The sequence below is a fragment of the Chiloscyllium plagiosum genome, unplaced genomic scaffold (genome assembly GCF_037043375.1).
Source record: "Chiloscyllium plagiosum isolate Xiang-an unplaced genomic scaffold, Cpla_swu_hap1 HiC_scaffold_18, whole genome shotgun sequence".
In the NCBI taxonomy this organism is placed as follows: Eukaryota; Metazoa; Chordata; class Chondrichthyes; order Orectolobiformes; family Hemiscylliidae; genus Chiloscyllium; species Chiloscyllium plagiosum.
In genome coordinates, this window is record NW_028270156.1 from 11,543,493 (window position 1) to 11,562,866 (window position 19,374).

The 19,374-nt window shown below is 44.6% G+C and overlaps 1 protein-coding gene across 1 annotated transcript in view; it reads left to right on the forward strand.

The window, feature by feature from the left end:
• ano3 (anoctamin 3) overlaps positions 1-19,374 on the forward strand; it is a 571,317-nt gene that overhangs the window by 407,596 nt on the left and 144,347 nt on the right. The window contains exons 12-13 of the mRNA XM_087996305.1: positions 5,204-5,325; positions 13,426-13,560. Coding sequence (XP_087852431.1) covers positions 5,204-5,325; positions 13,426-13,560 — 257 coding nt within the window. The remainder of the gene's footprint in view (positions 1-5,203; positions 5,326-13,425; positions 13,561-19,374) is intronic.

Here is a 19,374-nt window from a genome sequence, read left to right on the forward strand (position 1 = left end):
CGACAGTGGCCTAACTAATATCCTGTACAGCCGCAACATGACCTCCCAACTCCTGTAATCAATACTCTGACCAATAAAGGAAAGCATTTCAAACGCCTTCTTCACTATCCTATCTACCTGCGACTCCACTTTCAAGGAGCTATAAACCTACACTCCAAGGTCTCTTTGTTCAGCAGCACTCCCTAGGACCTTACCATTAAGTGTATAAATCCTGCTAAGATTTGCTTTCCCAAAATGCAGCACCATGCATTTATCTGAATTAAACTCCATCTGCCACTTCTCAGCCCTTTGGCCCATCTGGTCCAGATCCTGTTATAATCTGAGGTAACCTTCTTCGCTGTCCACTACGCCTCCAATTTTGGTGTCATCTGTAAACCTACTAAGTGGATCTCTGATTCCTCCCAGTTGAGGCTTCTTGATACCACATCCTTAAACAAATCTGGATGCTGTTTAACTCTTGACAGAGATGAGGATTTTTGGTTTCTCATGGTCCCTGTTTTAAAATCTGTAGTGATCAGAATGAGGTTGGCCGAGTCGATCTCATTGAGCATGAGTTCCCTGATTGGGGCCAATCAGGGAATCCTGGCTGACCGATATAAACAGAAATCTCAGGGACTCTCCTCACTGTACGGACTGGTTGGAAGCTGATAGGTCAGCATCCATGTACTGTGCACATGTAAATAAAGGGTGACTTGATGATACTCGCCTCTCTGGAGTTACGTTAAAAACACATGGGCAAGCAGCAGGTAATCTGAGTGAAGTTTCAGTTGAATGATTTCTAATTTAAAAATGTAAATAAAATTATGCAACACAGTGAAGGAGTTATGTCTTTAAAATGAGTATAATTAAGAATCACATGAGAGAGGAAATGTCTCCGATGCATTTGAAAAATGTCAGGCATTGTGAGTGCAGACATCAGTGAGCGGAATTATACACTGCTAAGCTTAATCAAAATGCAGAAGGTGTTTTGCAGGGAGACATATTCTGTGATTATGTTTGTCTAATGTAATTTTCTGCAATTGACATATGTGTAAACTTTAATAATTCCCTTGCCTGCTTTTTATTATTCAAGTAGTTATACTTGAACTAAGTTTCCAATATTATATGAAAGGTGTTTCTCCCTTTGATCGAAACTTGCCCACAACAGCAATTTTTTTGACACAGTTGATGTTTTGTGGCAATATCAACCCGAAAACATACAGGAGACCTGGCGGTAATTACGTCCTGCTGTGGAATTGTTGAATGATTTCTGCATGTGACCCTTTCAAGTCAGTTTTGCTCCATAGACATTTTTTTTTGAAATTCGACAATTTCAGTTGCCAGTCATCTGTCCTAAATGATCTGCCAGACTAGATTTCAGCATAGATAGTAGACATGTCATGAAAGGGAAGGAGAGGGTCAATGTGATATTTTTATTTTGTGAATGGGAGCCTCTAATTCACACCCGAAATGGTGACTTCTCCACTTTCTGACGCTGCCTGGCTTGCTGTGTTCTTCCAGCCTCCTACCTGTCTATGTAGTCCATATGCATCAGCAGGTACTTGACGAGTAGCCTATAGCTGTGAATGTATGTGTTGTATATGACAAGACTTGGTTTAGCAAATTGTTTAAACACTTCTGTCTGTAGAACCTTATGTTACATTCCAAAATGTCTTCACTGAGAGTGAGAGTCTGCTGGCGTCTAGCAGGTCAGCTTTCAAGACATTCCACAACTTGTTTTGCCTCTCTGGCTGAATAATATCTTTCAGAATCTTCTGTACATCTCTCGCTGCAGGTGCTGCTGGCTTCTTTGCACTTCAGCCCCACTGCTCACTTCAATACCACTGTCTTTGACTTCAATGTTCGCATTCGTTTAAGCATTAATACAAAATGAAAATACTGGAAATCAAAGCTACAAACAGAAATAATCAGCAGGTCATGCAGCATCTGTGGAGAAACAGCCAGAGCTTTGTTTTTTCAATTCAGTCCCAGGACGTGGGTATCTCTGGCCAGGCCAGCATTTATTGTCCATCCCTAATTGCCCAGGGGGCATTTAAGAACAACCATATTGCTATGGGTCTGGAGCCATATGTAGGCCAGACCAGGCAAGTTTTCTTTCCCTAAAGACATTGCTGAACCAATTTAGGACAATCAACAGTGGTTACGTGAAGTGTAATGAGTCACGTGACTGTGGAGCCATCAGATTGTATTTTTGTTATTTCAGATTTTCGTTGAATTTAAGTTTCACTCTCTGCCATGTTGGAATTCTAACTTATATCCTCCCTGAGCCAACAGACTGAATTTTGCTGATTGCCGGCAGGTTCTGTCGATGGGGCCAAATGTGGGAGGTGGCAAGGCCTGGATCTGAAGATTTTTGATAGTGTCCAATGAACAGAGCCCCCCACCGGCGCTGCTGTCTAACTAAGGAGAGCGAGCCACCTCCAACCGCTGCCAATCCAATCAAAGGACCAGCAGTGTGATGACCTCAGTGCTACCAGGGGGCAGCATCACCAATTAGTGGTTAATTCCATGATACTGCTCCCTCGATGAATGTTCAGCTGTATTGGGGGGAGGGTGGGTGGTGGCACAAAGCTCTGAGTTAGATAGGTCCCATTAGGCAGGGGCTGGTGGATTTATGTAGTTTTAGAACTATTGTTGCTAAGTGAATACTTGTGACACTGATGGTGACTTCTCTAGTGACCATGGAACATCCATATCGGAGGATCACCTCCCTTAAACACACTGGAAGATCACCTACTTATTCTTGTTTGCAGGCCCTGCTGAGCCGAAAATGTGTTTGGCTCAACTGTTCGGCAGGTTGGAATTGGTTAGCTCAGTTGGTTGGATGGATGGCTTTTAATGCAGAGTAAGACCAACAATGTGGGTTTCATTCCTGCACTGGCTCAGGTTACTGTGATATATACTCCTACTATGATATATACCATCCTCTTGTTTGCAGTGCAGTAATCCTCAGGTTAAACCACCACCATCATGTCTCTCTGATAAGTGAGCAGCCCTATTGCATTATAGGACTATGGCAGGTTGGTATCCACACTCTTATCTTTGTCAATTGGTAACTCACCCTTGACTTTGTCCATTACATTATGAACTGCGTTCCTTTATAAAAGGCACAAGAACAAGAGTACATAGATTTAAAGAAGCAAAGATGATGTGGCAAAAACATACTGTTTTCGCACAGTACAAAGTTAGTGCCTGACGTGCACTGCCTGGAAAAGTGGTGGAGATAGATTCAACTGAGGCATTCAAGGGGAGCATTATTTATCAGGGGATAGCGTACATGGCATATAGGGAAAAGTCAGGAGATTCACACTAATGAATGATGCTGTTTTCAAGAGAACGTGCAGGTGCGATGAGCCAAATAGTTTCCTTCCGTACTATAACCATTCTATGAGTGTGTGAGTTCTTTAAAGAGCTAGATATGGAGTTGAGTTAACGATGAGGTGAAACGATATGTCCAGTAGCAATATGGATTCCAGTGACAACATGCACATTGCAAATGTAGCTTTCTGTAATGACAGGTTGTAGTCTAAGCTATGAAATACATCTGAGACAGATTTCCAAGTAGACTGAATCTGACCTACAAAGTCTGTATTACTTACCACGCATTCGAGATACATTACACTGACAATCTTCCCCATTGGCCTGTCAGTCTTTTTCTGGATTAGTGGTGCTCGAAGAGCACAGCTGTTCAGGCAGCATCCAAGGAGCTTCGAAATCGATGTTTCTGGCAAAAGCCCTTCATCCTTTTTATTCCTGATGAAGGGCTTTTGCCCGAAACATCGATTTCGAAGCTCCTTGGATGCTGCCTGAACTGCTGTACTCTTCCAGCACCACTAATCCAGAATCTGGTTTCCAGCATCTGCACTCATTGTTTTTACCTCTGTCAGTCTTTTTGCCTACCTCATTCCCAAAGGGGTCAGAGAACTCCGACATTTTAATCCCATGGCCTTCCATGAGAATTCTGAGTAGCATTGTTTCATTTTTGCTACTTTCTCTTTTATCTCAGGATATTAACACTTGGTGAAATCGTTCTTTTCAGGTTTCACAAAACTTTAGTGGGTTTTGTTTTCCTTTTATTTTTATACAAGCTTCAGTGCTTTATTATTTATCTACCCTGTATCTGTCAAAACCTGTGGACCAGTACATTGTTCTTCCTTCCAACTAACTGGTGTCAGCCAAATCCCGTTGTGCACACATTATTCTCCATTATGCTCAGGAATTTAGAATTAAGAATGTTGACAGTTCTGCGTTTTTGTTACATTCAAATCAATTTACCTTGGATCATTTCGAGCATTGTGTCTCAAATGCATTGCAAAAGTTATCCCCATTTCCTACACCATATCTGTCCAAAGATGATTAGGATGTACTGCATCCATATTTCTAAGATAAGGTCCTGTGTTTCAATAATAAAATGTCAACAAATGTTCATTTGATAGAGCAGAATGTACATTTTGCACAAAAGAAAGACATCTTGCTGCAGCTTTTAATTATGCACTCATCAGGACACATGCAAGAATGCCAAATTTCAAAACAAAGTTAAAAATCACATAACACTGGGTTATAGTCCAACAGGTTTATTTGGAAGTATGAGCTTTTGGAGCGCTGCTCCATCATCAGGTAGCCAGTGGGGCAGGATCATAAGACAGAATTTATATTAATGGATTGAAACCTGCAACCCAATCTAAAAGAGGAAAGACTTAACAGCAATCTAGGTTTGTTCAATATATCATGTCATTTGCATGACACTATGATCTTGTGCTATACATTGTTTGTTTTAATGGTCCTGCCTGATGAAGGAGCAGTGCTCTGAAAGCTAGTACTTCCAAACAAACATGTTGGACTATAACCTGGTGTTGTGTGATTTTTAACTTTGTCCACCCCAGTCCGACACCGGCACTTCCTCATAAAATTTCAAACAATCCTAACAATTAATACCACAGGAGAAATAGGTGTTGATTGGTTGGCATATTGTTTGAGGCATTGCCATGGAGAAAGTAACTATACAGTCCCTGGACTACCAATAGAAAAATTGATCAATTGTTATTTGAAATTTGGCATTTTTGCATTCTGTCACTGCAAGATGAAAAGATTTTCCACATCTCCCTCTTTTTCTCTCTCTGTTCTGCAAATCCCAATATGTTTTTGTGTGAGAACCTTTTACCGATTTGATTGTATAATTTTAAATGACTATTTCTCTGTACAGGGAAGCTACAAGAGCAACCATCCAATCAAAACACATGGAGCACTTAATCACAGGCACTTGCTCTATGAGCGTTGGGCTCGATGGGGAATGTGGTATAAATACCAGCCATTAGATCTTATCAGGTAGGAACATTATCTTCATGGATCTGAGTTGTTCTCATCTAATCCTGAAGGTGAAAAATATGTCCAAAGAATTCATGTTAAGAATCATGATATTTATATTAATAGCAATATTTGCATACTTAGATTTCATGGTGCCATTTTTGTAGCCTAATGTCTTTTGAGTTTTAAATTTACAAAAGAGATTATCAGAAATGCAAATTGCTTTAAAGTTGCGAGAATTTCCTGTAATGCTGAAATAGGCATGTTCACATAATTGAAGTCTGAGTCCAATTTTTCTTTGGAACATAGTAGTTGTAAAAAAATAAGTATTTAAACAAGAGTTCTAAGCGCATTTAGCATTAAACCTATGCTGACCAAGAGAAAATGCAGCGTCCAAATAGAAAATGTATTGATTTATCTATTTTTGATGGCTTGCCCATTATCAATATTTCAGCCTAGACATTGATTTAGTCCTGTTTTCAAACTGGTGTGGAGATATTCCCGTGCTCAGAGGGAGAAGCTGAAAGATCATGAGAAAATGTTTGTTCGGACTCAAGTAGATCATAGCGATGAGTATGCCAGCAATTGTCCCTCACCACAACCAGCTTCACTGACTGGGGAATTGAGTTTCAGACGATCAAATCAGCAGGGGACCTCGTAATTCCCTAGTGAGTGTCCAAAAGTGGGTGACAGTGTCTGATAATAAACATCAGGAGCACATTGTTACTACCAGATAGAGAGGGGTGAATAGGTCCCCACTTTTTAAATACTACCCCTGCCTCCTTGATCAGTCATTACAAATATTTTACTCCTTTTTAGCACCCCTCATTAAAAATGAAATTTAGTAGAAAATGAAGGGGCAAATTACCAAAGTTTTCACCGTTATAAGGAAAAGCAATTTTTTTTGTTTGCGAAGCCTAAGAAGAAAAATAATCAAACATGACATCAAGCAGACAATAAGGAGAGTCTCCATTACAAATGTATCTGGAAAGACACTGCTTGATTAGGGACAGCCAGCACGGATTTGTGAAGGGTAGGTCTTGCCTTACAAGTCTTATTGAATTCTTTGAGGAGGTGACCAAGCATGTGGATGAGGGTAGAGCAGTGGATGTAGTATACATGGATTTTAGTAAGGCATTTGATAAGGTTCCCCATGGTAGGCTTATGCGGAAAGTCAGGAGGCATGGGATAGAGGGAAATTTGGCCAATTGGATAGAAAACTGGCAAACCGGTCGAAGTCAGAGAGTGGTGGTAGATGGCAAATATTCAGCCTGGAGCCCAGTTACAAGTGGAGTTCCACAGGGATCAGTTCTGGGTCCTCTGCTGTTTGTAATTTTTATTAATGGCTTGGATGAGGGAGTCGAAGGGTGGGTCAGTAAATTTGCAGATGATACGAAGAATGGTGGAGTTGTGGATAGTGAGGAGGGCTGTTGTCGGCTGCAAAGGGACTTAGATACGATGCAGAATTGGAATGAGGAGTGGCAAATGGAGTTCAACCCTGACAAGTGTGAGGTTGTCCATTTTGGAAGGACAAATAAGAATGCGGAATACAGGGTTAACGGTAGGGTTCTTAGTGAGGTGGAGGAACAGAGGAATCTTGGGGTCTATGTTCATAGATCTTTGAAAGTTGCCACTCAGGTGGATAGAGCTTGTAAGAAGGCCTATGGTGTATTAGCGTTCATTAGCAGAGGGATTGAATTCAAGGGTCGTGAAGTGATGTTGCAGCTGTACAGGACTTTGGTTAGGCCACATTTGGAGTACTGTGTGCAGTTCTGGTCGCCTCACTTTAGGAAAGATGTGGAAGCTTTGGAGAGGGTGCAGAGAAGATTTACCAGGATGTTGCCTGGAATGGAGAATAGGTCATACGAGGATAGGTTGAGAGTGCTAGACCTTTTCTCGTTGGAACGACGAAGGATGAGGGGTGACTTGATAGAGGTTTATAAGATGATCAGAGGAATAGATAGAGTAGACAGTCAGAAACCTTTTCCCCGGGTACAACAGAGTGTTACAAGGGGACATAAATTTAAGGTGAAGGGTGGAAGGTATAGGGGAGATGTCAGGGGTAGGTTCTTTACCCAGAGAGTGTTGGGGGCATGGAATGCGCTGCATGTGGGAGTGGTAGAGTCAGAATCTTTGGTGACCTTTAAGCGGCAATTGGATAGGTACATGGATGGGTGCTTAAGCTAGGACAAATGTTCGGCACAACATCGTGGGCCGAAGGGCCTGTTCTGTGCTGTATTGTTCTATGTTCCATGTAATGCAAAGTTTACACAGTTTAAAAAGTCCTTTGGGTCTATGAGATGTTGGATCCTTAACTTGAGACTACAGTTGGATCTTCAGCAAGAAAGACTCGTCTTTGGAAAATGTTCTGGCTCTGAAGGAGAGTCATGTCAGACTCGAAAGGTTAGCTCTGTTTCTCTCTGCAGAGATGTTGCCAGACCTGTTGGGTTTCTCCAGAAAGTCTTCCATCATTTCAGCATTGGCAGTATTTTACTTTTATGTGAAACTATTCTCAATTGTCTAGTTTATTTACATCCTTTGGGGAAGGAAATCTGCTGTCCTTACCTGGCCTGGTTGATAGATCAACAATAATATGACTGACTCAACTGCCTCCAAAATTGCTGCCAAGTCACTCAGCTTAAGGCCATTTAAGGGCAGGCAACAGACATCAGGTTCATGAGTGATGCTACCCCATAAATGAATATATGAAAATAAAGATTATCTTTACCAATTTTGCAACAGGTGGTAATTTTACCAAAACGATATGTTTTTGTATAAAATAGTCCAATTGTACGCCCTATTCAAATAAATACTTCAGTGGTACAAAAGCGAAACAAATAATGACATGAGTTGCTGTTAGACTGAAATATGAAGCAAAGCTATATTTACAGAACTTTAATATATTGTTCCTGTGGATGGTGTTGACATGCCTGAGCTTGTTTAAACATGTTAAACTACAGAGTGTATTACTCAACTGTGCAAAGTCTGAATCACGCTAATGTTCAAGATATACACATCACTGTGAATGTCAGAGCCAGACTTAGATAGATTTAGATTTTATTGTCATGTGTATTCAGGTACAGGGTACAGATGTACAGTGAAAAGTGTGCAATGTCGCCACAGACGGCTCCATCATAGAGATAAAGTGCCGGGCATTAAATCATCGGTACAGAAGTATATAAATAAAGAAATAAGTTTACAAAGTTTCAGCACTACAGTCTTCTTAATATGAAAGTAGAAAATAAAGAAATAATATTTAAAATGCAAACATGACACTCCTTTCCTAAGCCAGGGGGCTACAGATGCTCCAAGCTGCGCTTTCCCAAGAGGCCTCACTCTCCCTTGCTCTGGGTAAAGACCCCATCTGTGTTCCCCAAGAGGCCTCACTTCCCCTTGCTCTGGGTGGAGATCTCGCCTGTGTTCCCCAAGGGGCCTCATTCTCCCCTGCTCTGGGTGAAGACCCCGTTTGTGTTCCCCAAGACACCTCACTCTCCCCTGCTCTGGGTGAAGACCCGCTTGTGTTCCCCAAGACGCCTCACTCTCCCCTGCTCTGGGTGAAGACCAAATCTGTGTTCGCCAAGGGGTCTCACTTGTCCCTGCTCTGGGTAAAGACCCTGCCTGTGTTCCCCAAAGGGCCTCACTTTGCCCTACTCTTGGTGAAGACCCCATCTGTCTTTCCCAAGAGGCCTCACTTTCCCCTGCTCTGGGTGAAGACCCTGCCTGTGTTCCCCAAGAGGCCTCACTTTCCCCTGCTCTGGGTGAAGACCCCAATGTGTGTTCCCCAAGGGGCCTCACTCTCCCCTGCTCTGGGTGAAGACCCTGCCTGTGTTCCCCAAGGGGCCTCACTTTCCCCTGCTCTGGGTGAAGACCCCACCTGTGTTCCCCAAGGGGCCTCACTTGTCCCTGCTCTGGATGAAGACCCCATCTGTGTTCCCCAAGGGCCTCACTTGCCCCTGCTCTGGGTAAAGACCCCACCTGTGTTCCCCAAGGGGCCTCACTTGCCCCTGCTCTGGGTAAAGACCCTGCCTGTGTTCCCCAAGAGGCCTCACTTGCCCCTGCTCTGGGTGAAGACCAAATCTGTGTTCGCCAAGGGGTCTCACTTGTCCCTGCTCTGGGTAAAGACCCTGCCTGTGTTCCCCAAAGGGCCTCACTTTGCCCTGCTCTTGGTGAAGACCCCATCTGTCTTTCCCAAGAGACCTCACTTTCCCCTGCTCTGGGTGAAGACCCTGCCTGTGTTCCCCAAGGGGCCTCACTTTCCCCTGCTCTGGGTGAAGACCCTGCCTGTGTTCCCCGAGGGGCCTCACTTTCCCCTGCTGTGGGTGAAGACCCCACCTGTGTTCCCCAAGGGGCCTCACTTTCCCCTGCTGTGGGTGAAGACCCCACCTGTGTTCCCCAAGGGGCCTCACTTTCCCCTGCTCTGGGTGAAGACCCCACCGGTGTTCCCCAAGGGGCCTCACTTTCCCCTGCTCTGGGTGAAGACTCCATCTGTATTCCCCAAGACGCCTCTCTCTCCCCTGCTCTAGGTAAAGATCCCATCTGTGTTCCTCAAGGGTCCTCACTTTCCCCTGCTCTGGGTGAAGACCCTGCCTTTGTTCCCAAGAGGTCTCACTTTCACCTATGCTGGGTGAAGACCCCACCTGTGTTTTCCAGCCACCCTCATTGCTGACCACCACTGCTGATCTCCATCGGGCACACGCCACACCTGTCTGCCGCTCGCTACTAACTATCGTTGTTGCCATCATTCTCCACTGACCACTACCACCTCATCGCTGACTGCCGCTCATGCAGAATCACAAAAGGCCAAAGCGAAGTTACGAATGGTTCAAAAATGTAATCGGTCATTGTGAGAAGTCTTGCTGAAGTGCAAGACATCCAGATGTCGCATGAGTCCAATCATTTGATTGAGTGAGCGATTTGTTGCAGTAAAGGTTCCTGGGAGTGCAAGCTGACAATATGAGCTGGGAGGCAATAGGGATGATATTGACACAGGGAAACAGCAAAACCAACCCAGCCCACTCCTTTAACCCACAAGTTTCGAGGATTGAGAAAGAAGTAAATGAATGGGTGGCACGGAGGCTCAGTGATTAGCACTGCTGACTCACCATGCTTGGGATCCAGGTTCAATTCTAGCCTCAGGCGGCAGTCTGAGTGGAATTTGCACATTCTCCCTGTGTCTGCGTGGGTTTCCTCCAGGTGCTACAGTTTCCTCGCACAATCCACACAAGTGCCAGTTAGGTGAATTGGCCATGCTAAGTTGTCCACAGTGTTCAGGATTGTGTAGGTTGGGTGCATTAGTCAGGGATTAAATGTAGGGGAATGGGTCTGGGTAGGTTACTCTTTGGAGGATCAGTGTGGACTTGTTGGGCCGAAGGGCCTGGTTCCACATTGTAGGAATTCTATGATCTATGAATGAGGAGATAGTGGAGGCTGGTACAATTACTACTTTTAAAAGGCATCTGGATGGGTATATGAATAGGAAGGGATTAGAGGAGGCAGGCCAACTGCTGGCAAATGGGACTAGATTAATTTAAGATATCTGGCTGGCATGGACGGGTTGAATCGAAGGGTCTGTTTCTGTTCTGTACATCTCTATGACATGATGAATCGAAGATTCAAAGTGTCACAAAGAAAAAGTAAAATAAGTCAAGAAAAAGATTGATTTAAAAGATAAAGAGATTATTGCAGCTCTGAAGAGAGCCTTGCTCAATTACCAAGTTGTCAATTTGTTTTGTGTAATTGCTGTTACCAAGAATGGAAAATCCTTTCAGCAGGTTACTTCAGTAAATCTCATTTCTTAGGAATAAAATATATGCATTTAACAAGTAGCAGATTGGTATCAACTAGGAGAAAGTGAGGACTGCAGATGCTGGAGATCAGAGCTGAAAAATGTGTTGCTGGAAAAGCGCAGCAGGTCAGGCAGCATCCAAGGAGCAGGAGAATCGACGTTTCGGGCTCCTTGGATGCTGCCTGACCTGCTGCGCTTTTCCACCAACACATTTTTCAGCAGAATGGTATTAACCAAACTAAGTTGATTTTGATCCACAGTACTTTGCCTGCACTTGACTATATAAACAATAAGTGCAGAATAATAATCAGCATATAAAAGGTGAGGTAGTGACGTTTATATATTCAGTTAATATGTAGTCTGGAGTAATAAAAACAATTAAGGAGAGAGTTCCAGGATTTTGACCCAGAGGCAATGGAGGTATGGTGATATATTCATAATTCAGGACATTTGCAAGGAATGATGTTCCCTTTTTTTTTTAGATTAGATTACTTACAGTGTGGAAATAGGCCCTTCGGCCCAACAAGTCCACACCGACCCGCCGAAGCGCAACCCACCCATACCCATACATTTACCCCTTACCTAACACTACGGGCAATTTAGCATGGCCAATTCACCTAACCTGCACATCTTTGGACTGTGGGAGGAAACCGGAGCACCCGGAGGAAACCCACGCAGACACGGGGAGAACGTGCAAACTCCACACAGTCAGTCGCCTGAGGCGGGAATTGAACCCGGGTCTCTGGCGCTGTGAGGCAGCAGTGCTAACCACTGTGCCACCGTGCTGCCCACCCCCTTGTATTCACTGCTGCTGTCCTTCTGGGTGGTAGTGGCTGTAGTTTTGGAGGTATTATCCAAGGAGCCTTGATGAATTTCTGTAATGCATCTTGCAGGTGGTACACACTGTTGTTACTGAGCATCAGTGGTGGAGGCACTCTGTGGATGTCAGTCAAGTGGGCTGGATTGTCAGGTCAAAGCCAGGATGTTGTCCATGTTTTGCTGCATTGGGCAAGAACTGCTTCAGTTTTGGCAGAGTTGTAAATGATGCTGAACATTGCGCAATCATCAACAAACATCCCAACTTCTGTCTTTATGATTTATGGAAGATTGTTGATCAAACTGCTGAAGATGGTTTAGCCAAGGACAGTACCATGAGGAACTCCTGCAGAGATGTCCCCTCTGGAGTTCATCTCTTTAATCCGTGCTTGCACCAAGGCTGTAATAAGATCAGGAACTGAGTGGCCTTGGTGGAACCCAAACTGGGTGTCACTGAGCAGGTTATTGGAGTCATAGAGTCATAGAGATGTACAGCGTAGAAACAGACTCTTTGGTCCAACCCGTCCATGCCAACCAGGTATCCTAACCCAATCTAGTCCCACCTGCCAGCACTTGGCCCATATCCCTCCTACCCTTCCTATTCATATACCCATCCAAATACCTTTTAAATGTTGCAATTGTACCAGCTTCCACCACTTCCTCTGGCAGCTTGTTCCATACACGTACCACCCTCTGTGTGAAAAAGTTGCCCCTTAGGTCTCTTTTATATCTTTCCCCTCTCACCCTAAAACTGTGCCCTCTGGTTCTGGATTCCCCAACCCCAGGGAAAATACTTTGTCTATTTATCCTATCCATGCCCCTCATAGTTTTGTAAACCTCTATAAGGTCACCCCTAAGCCTTCAATGCTCCAGGGAAAACAGTCCCAGCCTGTTCAGCCTCTCCCTATAGCTCAAATCCTCCAACCCTGGCAGCATCCTTGTAAATCTTTTCTGAACCCTTTCAACTTTCACAACATCTTTCTGATAGGAAAGAGACTGGAATTGCATGCAATATTTCAACAGTGGCCTAACCAATGACCTGTACAGCCGCAACATGACTTCCCATCTCCTGTACTCAATACTCTGACCAATAAAAGAAAGCGTACCAAACACCTTCTTCACTATCCTATCTACCTGCGACTCCTCTTTCAAGGAGCTATGAACCTGCACTCCAAGGTCTCTTTGTTCAGCAACACTCCCTTGGACCTTACCGTTAAGTGTATACATCCTGCTAAGATTTGCTTTCTCAGCACCTCGCATTTAGCAGGCAATACAAATTGAGCAGGTGGGAGGTGTTGTTATCTTAAGAATACAACTTGCGAAAGTTGTCCATACTTGTATTTGTAGACTATGAAATTAAACCTACAGAGCCTCTTGACATTTTTTAAGGTGTGAATTTGTTTTAGCTCAATTGCATATTTATGTCCGTTACTTGCAACATTCAGCAGTCATTCTGTTCCAGGAGACAAAACCCTGCACAATGTTGTACCATGCTAATAGTGTCGTGTCATTCATTACAGGCGATACTTTGGTGAGAAGATTGGCTTGTATTTTGCATGGTTGGGATGGTATACTGGAATGCTGATCCCTGCTGCCCTGGTCGGCTTGTTGGTATTTCTTTACGGATTATTTACAACCGAGTCCAGTCAAGTAAGGTAGGAAGCTTTTGCAGTTCTTGAGTAAGTAACGGGACAATAGGACAGCTGTCTTATTGCTTTATTGAGCTGTGAACAGCTGCCAGTGTTTTTGAGCACGGCATTTAGGAAATAAGGGGGTCTGTCCCTTTATCAGAAGTTGATCCTGATTACAGTAATGTCTCCAGTATGTAGAAAGCCCAGGGGAATGTTGGAGTTTCTTTCATGAATGTGTCAATCGCATGAGGAGTATTAGCCAGGAGAACCTGATGCATTACTGCTGAGTAATGTAGGAGAGAAAGTGAGGTCTGCAGATGCTGGAGTCCTCCTTATCCAGATCCCAAGCATCCAGAATTCCCCTTTTGAATCTCAGATATCAGTTACAATTCTGGATGTTTGGGTGACTTCACTATACCATTTATTTCACCATCTCTCCAATTTTTGATCTCCAAAACCTCCTTTTAAATTCACTTGCATCTCCAGCATCTGCAGACCTCACTTTCTCCCCAAAGATTTCAACCTACTGCGAATCCTCTTACAAGGATGCCTTCCTTGAAGAAGCTCTCTTCCTCCCTCTACAAGGATTTCAGTGAGTCCCTCTCTCACTGCACCCCCCAGGTCACCTCCTCTGCACAGAAGCTCTTCAGCCACATTCTCAAACAAACCCGCTACCACAGCCACATCGCCTTCCTCAGCACCTGCCTACGGAACCGACTGATTCCACATGGACTCCGGACTACGTTCCAACCAACAGAATTTGGACCCAACCAGGACACCCAGTACCTGCAACAAATCCGAAGCCTTCAGCAGCCCTTGAGCCCCGCCCCTCCAACCACCACCAGGACAGAACCCCACTGGTCCTCACCTACCACCCCACCAATCTCCACATACAGCATATCATCCGCCGTCATTTCCGCCACCTCCAAACGGACCCCACCACCAGGGATATATTTCCCTCCCCTATCAGCGTTCCGTAAAGACCATTCCCTCCGTGACTCCCTCGTCAGATCCACACCCCCCACCAACCCAACCTCCACTCCCGGCACCTTTCCCTGCAACCGCAGGAGGTGTAAGACTTGCGCCCACACCTCCCCCCTTACTTCCCTCCAAGGCCCCAAAGGAAACTTCCATATCCGCCAGAAATTCACCTGCACCTCCACACACATTATCTATTGCATCCGCTGCACCCAATGTGGCCTCCTCTATATTGGGGAGATAGGCCGCCTACTTGCAGAGCGCTTCAGAGAACACCTCTGGGACACCCGGACCAACCAACCCAACACCCTGTGGCCCAACACTTCAACTCCCTCTCCCACTCCACCAAGGACATGCAGGTCTTTGGACTCCTCCACCGCCAGACCACAACAACACGTCGGTTGGAGGAAGAGCGCCTCATCTTCCGCCTAGGAACCCTCCAACCACAAGGGATGAACTCGGATTTCACCAGTTTCCTCATTTCCCCTCCCCCCACCTTGTCTCAGTCAAATCCCTCGAACTCAGCACCGCCCTCCTAACCTACAATCTTCTTCCTGACCTCTCCGCCCCCACCCCACTCTGACCCATCACCCTCACCTTGACCTCTTTCCACCTATCACATTTCCGACGCCCCTCCACCAGGTCCCTCCTCCCTACCTTTTATCTTAACCTGCTGGACACACTTTCCTCATTCCTGAGGAAGGGCTTGTGCCCGAAACGTCGATTCTCCTGTTCCTTGGATGCTGCCTGACCTGCTGTGCTTTACCAGCAACACATTTTCAGCTGCTGAGTAATGTACAAAAATAAAAATCACACAACACCAGGTTCTAGACCAACAGGCTTATTTGGAAGCACTAGCTTTCGGAACACTGCAAATGAATGTGTGTTTTTAAAAATGAGCAGCCAGGACCACTCATAAATACTATAATATCTGGCTGCTTAAGATGATTCTATCTTTGTTCATAAGGTCAGTCTTGAATAGAATAATTTACCTTTTATTGAACTAGCTTTACTAAAGTATCTGATTCTTTATTCCCTTTCAATTGCAATTAACAGTGGAGTCCCCCTTATCCAGATCCCAAGCATCCAGAATTCCCCTTTTGAATCTCAGATATCAGTTACAATTCTGGATGTTTGGGTGACTTCACTATACCATTTATTTCACCATCTCTCCAATTTTTGATCTCCAAAAACTCCTTTTAAATTCACTTGCATTATTTGCTACAACTGCATGTCCTGTTAGCTTGTTCTACAAATCTATTGCCCTTTGTGAAGACCTCTTAGTAGGTAGAGGATTAGGCTATTCAGTCCAATGAGCCTGTCCTGCCATTCAATCTGATTATGGCTGGTCAAACAGTGCAATGCCTTTCACCCATCTCATCCTCATAATCCTGTAAGCCACTGGCAAACGTCAACCTATCAATCTCTACATTAAGCATACTCAAAGAATGAGCTTCCTCAGCCTTCTGTGTAGAGAATACCAAGGTTCTCAACCCTCTGAGTAAAAGAAAAAAACCTTCTCAATGCCCTCTTCTTTGTAATCTTGTCATTTTAACTTGTATTCTTGTGCCCAGTGTCCAACCCGAGAGTTATCTATATTTAAATGGCGGCATTATCGATAGACTATGAATCCAGAGACTCTGACAATGTTCTGGGGACTTGGGTTTGAATCCGGCAGATGGTGAAATTTGAGTTCAACAAAATAAACATCTGTAGTTCGGAGTCTCATGAAAAGCCATTGAGAATTGTCAGGGAAACCCATCAGCTTCACTAATGTCTTTTAGGGAAGGAAACTGCTGTCCTGACCTGGGACTGGTCTACATGTGACTTCAGACCCACAGCAAGATGGTTGACACTTAACTGCACACTGGGCAATTATGGATGGGCAATAAATGCTGGTCTAGCCAGTGATACCCACATCATGGAAATGAATAAAAGAAGAGGACAGACACTTATATCAGTGTATGTAGTGGAGTGGGGTGAAAATGCAAAGTAATTGGGATTAATGGTCACTTGCTGAGCTGTACGCTTTATGTAGCTGGCAGATGATGTTCAGCTGTGTGAGGGGGGGATGATGGGAAGGAGTCTCTGAAGAATGGGAGGGAAACTTTGAAAGCACATCCTCAGGGGGTGGGGGGGAGGGCGCTGGGGAATGGGCATGTACACAATACCAGTGACTGCAGCCCATTCTCGGGGAGGCCCTGTCTCATTTGTTACTTAACCTGATGATTAGGATGACAAGTGTCCAAAGCAGCCAATCTCTTGCATGAATCATCCTGGTTGACAGGGGACTCAGCCAGTGTTCTGAACAGCAGCAATCATTGGCCAATTTGGCACTAAATTGCCAAGTATAACTATTCCTGATGAAGGGCTTTTGCCTGAAACATCAATTTTCTTGCTCCTCAGATGCTGCCTGGCCTGCTGTGCTTTTCCAGCACCACTCTGATCTAAACTCTGGTTTCCAGCATCTGCAGTCCTCACTTTTGCCCCAAGTATAACTTGTCTTGCTCTACTCATGAGCTGTTCCAATCAGGCAGTTTCTGGTGCTGCTTGCTTCACTCTCTTTCAGAACTGACTGGAGGTTTGTGGAGCACATGCTGTCTTTATGTTGAGTTGACTCTCACAAAGCCTTTGGTTTCTATTGTCCTCTCCTTCTCTTATTCAATGGTGCACCTGAGTCCATTGACAATAGTGTCACTGTTGTGTAACAGTACAAGAGGGAGTGAAGGTGAGGAGGGTACGGAGTGAGGGAAAGGGAGGGGGAGTAAGATCCAATAGAGCGGAAGAGATGGAGAGTGAGGGGGAGGGATTGAGGGTGAGGGAGTGAAGGAACTGAGGGCAAGGATATTGGGGGAGTGAGAGTGAGGATGTGGGTGGATTGAAGGTGGGTAAGTGAGGGAGTGAGGCAGAGGGAGGAGGAGTAAGGGTGGGAAGTGTGAGGGTGGGGTGAGTGTAATGAGTAGGGTGTGGGGGAGTTGTGCTGAGTACGATGGTAGTGAGGGTGAGGGAGTGAGGCCAAGAGAAGAGAGAATGGGTGGAATGAAGATGAAGATTAAGAATGAGAGGGAGTGAGAACGGAGTGAGGGAGGCAGAAATGGGGTGGGGGGTGAGGGCGAGGGGTATGTGAGGGCAAAAGGTAGTGAGAGAAAGGGAGGAAGGTGTGAGAGTGGCTGAAGGAGGAGAAAGTGAGTGTGACGGAGGTGTTAGTGAGAGCTAGAGAGGGCTTAGTAAGGGGGTGAATGAGTGGGAGGAGTGCAAGGGTGAGAGGATGGAATGAAGGTGAGAGGTGGGGACCCAGGCCGGGAGGAATGAGGACAAGGAGAATCAGTGGGAATGGGGGAGAATGGGGAAATAAACTGGGGGTAATGGGGATAAGAGAGAGGGCATGAGGGCGGGGGAATGCTCGAGAGAGAGAGAGGAGTTTGTGTGAATGAGTCAGAGAGAACTGGATACAAAGACATTGTGGACATATAATTAGCCCCTCCCTCACCTACACTCTGAGTAGGGAGATGAGGAAAATCAAGGCTGAAAGTTAACCCACTTTAACCTCAACTTCAATCTGAATTCTGCCAAGTCCTACTGCGAACATGTGCCACCAGGGGAGTATGCAGAGTAGGTGTTAGTTAAACCCAGCTGCTGAACTTGGCCCCAGTCCACTCCCCATTGCTTAGTAACTAGGACCTGAGCCTAGTTGGCTCTTTCCAGCTCTGTTAAGTGAAACAGAAAGGAACGATTTATTAGTAATCTCTGCTGTTTGGCACATTTAATTATGAATTATTTGTTATTTTCAGAATTATTGCTTTTGTTTTGTTAAATAACTTGTTTATGTTTTCTTCATACATTATTTTTTGTTTTAATTTGGAAACTCATGTTTAATGTCATTCCAAACTAAATCTTAAGCAGCTCGGTTTCTTGCTGAGGTGGAATGAGTAATCTGATTGCTTTTAGGATGACATTAATTTTGTTCCCCGTAACAATGGGAAGTGTTAAAAATACTCAGCAAGTCTAATAGCATCTATGATGACTGAAAGAGACCACCATGACCCTTCATCGGAACTGGTTCATATTATGGACCTACAGCATTCACTCCATTTCTCTTTCCACAGACACTACCTGGCTTGCTGTCCCTTTCCAGCCTTTTCTGTTCAATTGTCAGAATTTCTGTATCTGCAGTGCCTTGTTCTTTTCTGATTTGGTTTATTATTGTCACACGTACCTAGGTACAGTGAAACGTTTTGTTTTGCATGCAGTACAGGCAGATCATACCATACAAGGTGCATTAGGGAAACAGAACAGAACAAGTTACGGCTGCCCAGAAGGTGCACAGAGAATAAGATCAAGATAACATTTAAAATTTGAGAGGTCCATTCAGCAGTCTAATAAAAGCAGGGAAGAAGCTGTTCTTGAATCTGTTGGTATGAGTATTTAAGCTTTTATAAGTTCCGCCTCACTGAAATAGGCATTTATATGTATTGTTTGTATCAATTTAAAATGAGAAAATATTTATCATTCAGTGCGAAGTGTAGCTTTTCTGGTAACAGAGCCCACTTATGTTGATACAAGTAGCAAATTTTTGCAGATCGGTGCTAATACTCAAGAAGGTTCTGTCATTTTAAGCTTGTTAAGCCAGTCATATATGTTACTGTTCAATGTGTGGAGTTTGCACATTCTCCCTGTGTCTGTGTGGGTTTCCCCCTCCCACAATCCAAAGATGTGCAGGTTAGGTGAATTGGCCATGCTAAATTGCCCACAGTGTTAGGTGCGTTAGTCAGGGGTAAATGTAGGGTAGGGGAATGGGTTTGAGTGGGTTTCTCTTCGGAGGGGTGGTGTGGACTTGTTGGGTTGAAGGGCCTGTTTCCA